This window comes from Juglans regia, chromosome 4 (assembly GCF_001411555.2).
Source record: "Juglans regia cultivar Chandler chromosome 4, Walnut 2.0, whole genome shotgun sequence".
NCBI lineage: Eukaryota > Viridiplantae > Streptophyta > Magnoliopsida > Fagales > Juglandaceae > Juglans > Juglans regia.
Window position 1 is genome coordinate 34,566,843 of NC_049904.1, and position 9,147 is coordinate 34,575,989.

General features: G+C 32.8%; 1 protein-coding gene across 1 annotated transcript; it reads right to left on the reverse strand.

The window, feature by feature from the left end:
- Positions 1–1,917: 1,917 nt before the first annotated feature.
- On the reverse strand, positions 1,918–6,458 carry LOC109002753 (vacuolar protein-sorting-associated protein 37 homolog 1-like). The gene is made up of 7 exons (XM_018980635.2): positions 6,113–6,458; positions 4,909–5,133; positions 3,994–4,081; positions 2,787–2,826; positions 2,656–2,702; positions 2,449–2,569; positions 1,918–2,273 (listed from the first exon to the last, which is right to left on the reverse strand). The coding sequence occupies exons 1-7, from the start codon at positions 6,124–6,126 to the stop codon at positions 2,110–2,112; spliced, it is 699 nt and encodes a 232-aa protein (XP_018836180.1). The 5' UTR covers positions 6,127–6,458; the 3' UTR covers positions 1,918–2,109.
- Between the last annotated feature and the right edge of the window lie 2,689 nt (positions 6,459–9,147).

Sequence of the window (9,147 nt, forward strand, 5' to 3'; positions counted from 1 at the left end):
GCTCCTCAGGCACTGTGTCTGTCCTACGAGAGAGTTGGCTAGCTATTCAGGTCTATAGTTTTATCTCTTTACATTCTAAATTTGTTTATGCTTGATGCTTGGTTTGATTTGATTTTTTTTTTTAATATTTATTTTGATGGTATCTCTTGAAAGTGCAGGAATTAATTTTGTTGGAAGAACATTGTCATATTTGTTTTCTGCATCTTTAATTTCAAATCTCAACAAACTGAAAACAACCTTACATGAAATATGCTTTGGTCTCTTTGAAATTTAAACCAATATGCTTGTTGAATTTAATGATTTTTAACCATAGTGTATCTATTCTACCATGAAAACAATACTTCACTTGTCTGATCAGGATCAGAACAATATAGCAAAATAAGATCAGAAAACTTATTGATTTGCTTTTATTTGTGTAATATCTCTTAACAAAGTTAATGGTGCAAATCTGGCAGAATTTGGAAGTTCTCCGGTAAACACAGGTATAAATTCGGAGTGTGCCGTGCCTATAGACAGCAAAAATTAGGTACCAATATCAAAACAACCACCTGTCTCAGCACAAGTAGTCATTGGAACTCCTGGTGCAATCAGGAAGTGGATGTCCAGTAGGAAATTGGGCGTTAGTTCCATCAAGATTCTTGTTTTTTGACGAGGCTGATCACATGCTAGCTGAGGTAAATTTATGCTTTTGATAATGTTTAAATCCAATTAAATACGAAGTTATGGTTGATTTATCTGAACTACTTTTCTTGATTTGGTTTGTGTCATTTACTCTTTTGTTTGCTTAATATTAACTGCAGAAAATTCTAAAATGAACCGTCCGTCTTGATTAAGATTAATCATGGGGTAATAGAGCTGAGGTTATGCAGTGATCATTGTTATTTATCATTAATTACTAATTTTTTATGTAGCAAGGTAGTTTCTTTTTCATATTCACTTTCACTGATATAGTTCATTATCACATTGTACATATTACTATGACGTTTAGATAGACGATACATAGGATTAAAGTTGTTACCGTCTTGCTTTTTCTAATGCCTCACTAACTCAATGAAGCTAGCCCTTTTTTTTTTGGTTCTCGGTTGTTGACCAAGTTGCATTCATGGAAATACATAAGCGTCTCCATATTACTTATTAATGTTATCCTTGGTTAGTGACAGGGAATTAGTAGATAATGAGGGATGACAGGGACAATTCTTTAGTCTTTTGGTTTGGGTGGAAGGTGGGGGGGGTTCATGGATCATCCTTCTTCGGACTAATGTAATATTGCTCAATCATATCCCTAATTAACTAAATATGAATTCCAATCAAGCAGAACTTCATCAAGCTCTGTTTAAATAATGTAGAATATAATTATATACACATATGTAGGGACATGTTAAATCCTTGTAATGATTATTTACTACCAACCTGCATATAGATGATTTAAAAGTATGTAATATTTTATTCTCTCATAACGTATTAGTTATTTTCGATTGTTCATTTAATTAATATGTAGGATGGATCATTTAAAGATGATTCCTTGAAAATAAACAAGGAAATCGAAAGAATTAGTTCTCACTGCCATGTTTGTGCAACTAACGTCCTTTGTGTGTATACTCAATGAGCCTCATGTGTTCTTCTTGATGTTGTGTTTATATTTCTTTGTGACATATTAAGGTCTCTCTCTTGTATATGTCATGTGTAATTAATTAGTCATGCCTTTTGCCATTCTCAATAGAGAATGATATCAAAGGTAGGTAATAAGTTCCCGGATATACACACATTTATCAAATATTTTAAAAAATTTGTTTGCTTAAAGTCACGAGAGGTTAAAGAATATAAGAAAAAATTTTAATTTGTTTAAGTTATTTATTTATTTTAAATTTGGTATATAAGATACGCATCCAGAGCAGATATGAAAAGGAGAGGAGAGGAGAGTAGTAATGTCGTGAAATTGATATTTAAGATTAATAATGAGTTACTAACATTACTCATTGCAACAAGAACTGGCGTAATGATGTATAGCACTAACCTGTACAGATGAAAACGAATTATACCAATCTTATACAATGAACAATCGAGAAGTGATGTTCCTCAACATTCAAGTATACAACAATTCATGTCAATTCAACCAGTTGACGACGTTTTGGCTGCAAGTTGTACAAGTGCTCTCCTGTGGTAAGTAGTACGGAGCTTCTTGTATTTCTGGACGAAGGCCCCAAATTCTATCTCCCTATCTAAGAACTGACTGTGCAGGTTTTCAGATTCCTCCTCAGTCTTGTTCATTGCATCTGAAACAATAGGCACATAATTAGGAAAACATATCTCTATTACAGGTATTTCTTGCTTGTCCCAAAAAAAAAATACATGCATTTCACAAATAAACTCGAGCTTCAGCCATGAGCAAGGGATAACTAACAATGCCCCATTCACGACTAACCTCAAGTTTTTACTATGATTGAATACCTTGAAGCCTTTGTAGAAGGGAGGCAGGAGAATAGAATTTCAAACTTTCTTCCTTCTGTCTCTCGAGCTCATTCAGTTTCTCCTGAGCGGCAGCCAACTCTGTTGTCCTAATTATTCTGCACTGTAACATAAAATGAAGAAGAGAAGGTTCCTCAACCCATTCCCTATTGTTAAACAATACAATGAAGGATGAGAACATATACTCACCTGGTTTCTAAGCTCCACCATCCGTGGTTCCTTCTCCAGGTTATCCCCTGATGTATAAAAGATGGTGAGATTTAGGATCTCTCTCCCTAAAAGGTGTATAAATCAGGTGAGGGAAAAGGAAAAGCACTCACTGGCAAGCTGTAGAGTTTCTTTGCGAAGTTCTTCTCTTAGCTGATGGGCCATAAAAGCAGGTGAGATGAAAAGATTAGAAAGAGATGATGAGCTAAAACATCGGAAACAAAAGAGCCACGAAATTAGTCCACAAATGCACAAGAACATCCAATAAGAAAAGACAGGAACAACCCATTCTAAATATAAGAAATGATATTTGCAGTCCTAGAGTGTGTAAGCCTTGTGCACTCCTTTTGAAAAAAGTGGATAACTATAGAATCCACATGAAAAACTAATTTTTTAATAGTGGACCCCACTTTTTTTCAAAGAGAGTGGACGGGGCTTGCACACCCTAGGACTGTATCTAGCATTACTCTTATAATATTGCATAAATTGAGCTTCTTGATCTTTTTTCTTATGTCATGCATGTATGCAATCAGACACTTGATTTGCAGTGTATGGCTATGCTTTGCTTTAATACTTTGGCCGGATTGGTATTCCTGAGAATATTTTGACATATTACTTTTTTTTTATAATTGTAAGTATAATATTTTGACATATTACACCATATATAAATACTTCAATTGTTTCAGCCATGAGTTCCTCCGCACACACTTGATTAATATGTTGCTTTGTCACATTCTTGTATCATAATGTGTAACTTAAACCTAAAGATCAGTTTCATTTGACGTGGCCCAACCAGATTGAAGAAAAACCAAAGGTTATACCAGCAAACAAAAGTCCCAAAATTTGACAAAGGGACTGCCACCCCAAAAAATCATACTGGTGTTAGTGTCGGAAATATCTCTATATGGGTTTGGTGCGATGGAATTTTTAGAAATGACATAAAAAAAAAAGCCATCCCATGAGCATGCATGACCCCACTACCTGTATAAAGAGTATATCTCTGCTCATGCACACTGGTGTGTTTCATCAAAGCGAAAACCAGTGGTATGGGCAAGCCAATTATCTGGATAAGCTCCTGATCTTTACACGGTTTAGGGGGAATGTGCAAAGGACTAACAGTTCTCATTAATCCCCGCAGGAACACATTTCTTTTAATAGCCATGGTAAATTATTGCAGTTCCAAATACTTAACTAGAAGCTTTCAGCTGCAAACTAGAGTACGTAACATGCGGAAATTCTAAATCTGAGAGGATTTGTGAGATATGAGAGAACTACATATAAGAACATTTGTACAATTAACGAGCATAGCCCACAACTTACATTGTTTTGAATTTTCACTTGATCTAGTGAAAGTAAAAATTGATGGTACGCATCCTTGTCCGATAAAAGCTTCCGCAACTCATCAACACTAAAAACATTTATCAAGAAAATAAGGAAAGAACAGAAACTATAGAAGTGGAGTTATAAATCTAAGAATAAAACTTTTTGATTAGTCAATTGATTTAACCATCTTTATGTGCTCTACTGAAGTGACTAAGAGAAATATGCATCAAATAAATGTACTTCAAGTTCTCGGGACTTTGTCCCAGACACCTGGTGCCAAAAATTAAATTAATGTACTTCAAACACATATTGACATACTTAATTCAGTTTTTCAGTAAAAACGATTAACCGAAAAAAAAAACTAGCAAAAATCTTATTATTTAGCCAAAAGATAATTCACACTTAGAAATAATGCATTGGACTACAACCTTGAAAAAACACATGCATTATGCAGATAAAACTTAATGGGCAACGACAAAATACAAGAAGCAGAAACCTTTTGGCATATGGTTTTAGCTTCCTACACCATATATGTAATTGAAATTTGGATGAATTGACATTGCAATACTTGATGAGCCAAAGGTGCATCCTTACAAGATTCCTTTTATTCAATAAAGAAGTATATACTAATTGAAGTAAAAAGTATAAAGAACTGTGTCCTTAGTATAGTCCAAAAGCCACCATATTTCTTTTTTTTTTTATAAGTAAAAATATTATATATATATATATATATATATCAAAAGGAGTAACCAAGTACACTGATGTATACAAGAGTACACCTTGCCTATAATAGAAAACCCCTAATCAAAAGCCACCATATTTCAAATAGTAAAAGTATTTTCAACGAAATTGGTATATAACATAACATAGAACATATGAAAAATATAGTAGCTTAAAGTACCAGGAACATGCCTTTTATCCTTCACAACAGCAATAATGCCCGCAGCTTCAGCAGGTGACACATGTGATGGCGATTGTGGCCTGTCAGTAGGCCTATGTGAACTGAAGCTTCCAGAGGAGGTGCTACCTGGTGTACCTGGACGAGAAGAACTCAGGGAGCTAACTACGGACGGAGGATACCAGGACTGAGAAGAACCATCCTGTGGACGCGACTGGGACTGCTGATCCTGAGATCCCCTGCAGGAATAGACAGTTTGACCTCTAAATAAATAAGATACAACTAAAGAAACAAGCTTTATTCTAATTAAATGGAAGCAAGGCAATATACATTTCCAGATCAAGAGGAAAACTGCCAATGGCGCATGATTTGTGTTCTTATCTGCAAGATGTCCGGATTAAGCATATATAACAAGCAAAAAATTCTACCCACCCCCCTTAATCAATATTCCCTTAAGTGGCAACTAATGATTGGATGATAATGAATGTAAATAATTTTCTACTCATAAAATGCCACATTAGAGGAGTTAGAAAGATGATGGCAAAAAGGATGGTGTATAGCACTTCTCATAACAAGCAGGAAGCCCCATCATTAACACAACATCGTCTTCTTCTAGAACTACATCACTCTTGACTTTTTAAAATTTCAGCTCTTTTTGGATACCCATTTTGAGGCAAGACAACAAGAAGATGCCTGACATTACAGTGTATTAACAACGCCAAAAGAAAGACTCTTATTTAATCTAGTTTTACAAGAATGGAACCAAAAAGAGAGAAAAAAAAAATAACAAACAAACTCTTTAACATGTCAAAAAATATCCATACCCTCCACAACATATAACCATAATCAGGACATATGAACCCTGAAGACCCGTAACGACATAATCAAATGCTAATCATTCGATCTAGGTTCGCCAATAACATTAGATTGAAACCCAGAAACGATCTGCAAACATTGGCATTCAAAATTGAGTAAAAATATAACAGTTCAGTTTGTAAGAAACCTGAAAAATAAACCCCAAACTTTAAGCTTCAGAGCAACGAAGTTAAACGAAAGAGGGGGCAGAAACTTAATCAAACGAAGCGAAATAAATGAATCTATCAATTATTCGAAAAAAAACCCTAATCTAAGTGAAACTAAAACAATAAAAATAAAAGGAAGAGAGGTAAAAATCAAAATAAAAAAACAAATAGCAAAACAAAGGAGAGAAGCCAATACCAAAACTTGAACATAGCGAGGAGAGGCTTCGATCGCCGAATAAATGTAGATGTCGAAAATAAATAAAAAATCCGAACGATTTTCTATTTTCTGTTAAAGTGAGATTTCTGGGTTTCGCAACGCGGTGTCCGTAGTTTAAACGAAGGAAAATAGATATCGGGTCGGGGAGCGTGTATGGTTTTAACGGGTTCAGAGGAAGGAACAAAACTGAAGAAATTGGGGATGGTTTTGGTCCTTGGAAGCTTCTTGACCATCTACCCCTCTTTAATTGATTTTTTTTTTTTTTTTTATGGTTGCTGGATTTGTGAACTGTGCTGCCTACGCATTTACTTGGGATGTTTAGGCTAAATTTTTCTTCTTGTACCGGTTTCATTACGTAATTATATACTTTGTTAATATCTACTAGCTTTATTTTTGAGTATCGATATATACCCAACATATTATACAATATATTATATAACAATATTATAAAATAAGGAAATTTTTATAAAATTATGTTATTTTTATAAGATATTTTATAAAAATACCTCTCATTTAAAATATTATTATACAATATGTTGTATAAAATATTATTTGTAAATCATTTTTCTTATTTACAGGAATCCAATGTACTATTAATACATTTGTATACTGGTGAACCCCCAACCAGCCATAAAAGAATTTTGTATATTAGTGAAACTTCAATTGTGAATATTTAACTTATAATCTGAATTTTTCTCTGTATATATCAATCACAGCTGAAATTTCGTTTTCATAAATTAATGGAATCTATTTTCTATAAAAAAAATATAAATATATGATAATGTATTTTTGTTATTTTTTATATAGTATTAAAAAATACAACAAAAATGTACTGTTAATGCATTTAATTGGTGACGCCCATCGGTCCCTTTAACATTTTTCTTATTTTTATATGGCTTGGTTTTTGGTATTTTTTTAGCCCCCTAAACTTTTACAATAATAAGTATTCCTCGTAATAAATAAAATTGAGCTGCAGTCTTTTTTTTTTTTTTTTTTGAAAAAAAAAATAGAAGAAGTTTTTTCTTCATATCATTTAAATATTATATTTTTTAATATTTTTTATTCATTTCAAGTATTTTCTCTAACTATCAATAATATCCTCATATCTTTTGATATTTACAATATCTCCCCATGTACAATGTCATATAATTATGTTATATTTTAAATTAATCTAAATTTATAAACTAAATCGAAATAGAAATTAATTCAAAAAAAAAAAAGAGATTATTTTTTCTGATCATTTCAAACCTTGATGAGCAACATATAGAACACGAGATTCGTTTTTACAAAATGAAATAGATAGTATCAGAAAACTCAAAGTCATCCAAGACCTAAATCATTCTATACTTGGTATGTTGGTCAATCCGACATTTTAACAAGCATCTCTTGTGCGGGCAACAATGCCAATAAGGCACCCAATGGATCTCATTAGTTCAGATGCATGCCAATGCCTTATGTTTATATCCAAATCATATTTTTTATAAAAGAAAAACCTTCATGGTTTTGGCATGCTGAACAATTTTCTGTTTGCCATGTTGAACACTTGTATCGTTGATTTTCTCTTGTGATGGCCAAAACTAAGCCCAAGATAAACCTCTCAAACAAGCCATTATATAACATTTATAAAAAAGCCTACGAACAACAAAACGAAAGGGTAACGGCAAGTAACTACGCACAAAATTATTTATAAGAAAAAAATTGCACACAAACAAACCAATAGAAATGGATAAAATCCAAGTAATCTAGATTGAACTTTATTGTGCATACCGTTGACAATAAAGTTGGGATTTTTCTGATGTCTACTGTAAAAAATATGAAACCGAGTCACTTCCTCTAAAACCATTATCATATCTTTGAAGCATGCCAATGCCTTATGTTTATATCCAAATCATATTTTTTATAAAAGAAAAACCTTCATGGTTTTGGCATGCTGAACAATTTTCTGTTTGCCATGTTGAACACTTGTATCATTGATTTTCTCTTGTGATGGCCAAAACTAAGCCCAAGATAAACCTCTCAAACAAGCCATTATATAACATTTATAAAAAAGCCTACGAACAACAAAACGAAAGGGTAACGGCAAGTAACTACGCACAAAATTATTTATAAGAAAAAAATTGCACACAAACAAACCAATAGAAATGGATAAAATCCAAGTAATCTAGATTGAACTTTATTGTGCATACCGTTGACAATAAAGTTGGGATTTTTCTGATGTCTACTGTAAAAAATATGAAACCGAGTCACTTCCTCTAAAACCATTATCATATCTTTGAAGCAGGAGGTCTATCTTTCAAATTCGAGCAAATAAATAGCCTTTTTACTTAATTAATTTCTCTCACAGGCTTTCAAACACCCAAAACTATTAAGACCATTTTACTAGTTCTATAAAACCTACTCACCAACACATAAACTAACTCTAGATTCTGATAACTCTCTTGGGAGCTGAATAAAAACTCAACAAAACCCAGAAAAGGACAAAAAAATGGATAGTAACAGAGTAAAAAATTTATAATTTTCATCTCAGTCATGAGAGTAGAGCTTGAAGACAATGGATGATTGGTGATGGAGTTGACGAGCGAAGTCGAGGAAGATGGAAGGCTCTAATTCTGTCTTTGGCACCAAACAAAGAGAAAGCATGGGAACGAGTGAGGTCCGAATGTAAATAGAGAGAGTTAAAGAAATGAGAAACTCAGTAGGAAGAGGAGTAAGAAATTAATTAAAAATATCTACATTGATTAATAGACTTCTCTACATTTAGCAGTTTCTTATAACTCAATGTAAAATTATCTTTAAAATAGAAGATCCGATGGAGGGTTTTGAGAACATTTCTTTATATTTTTAGAGAGAGAAATGATTTATACAAATCCCAAATAGACAAGTCTCATACAAGCCTTTGTAAAAAAATAGACCTCACCTTAAAAAAGTATAAAAAAAATTATTATTTATTAATAAGACCAATTATTTTATAAAAAATTTGTATGAAACTTGTTTATTTAGAGAGAAATGTTCTA

Excerpts from the sequence above, each read along its gene's own strand:
- LOC109002753 (XM_018980635.2), bottom strand. Across the intron at positions 4,082-4,908 it reads GCTGTTGTGAAGGATAAAAG|TGTTGATGAGTTGCGGAAGC; the intron begins GCATGTTCCTGG and ends AAATGTTTTTAG. Across the intron at positions 2,827-3,993 it reads AAGTGAAAATTCAAAACAAT|CTAAGAGAAGAACTTCGCAA; the intron begins GTAAGTTGTGGG and ends ATGGCCCATCAG.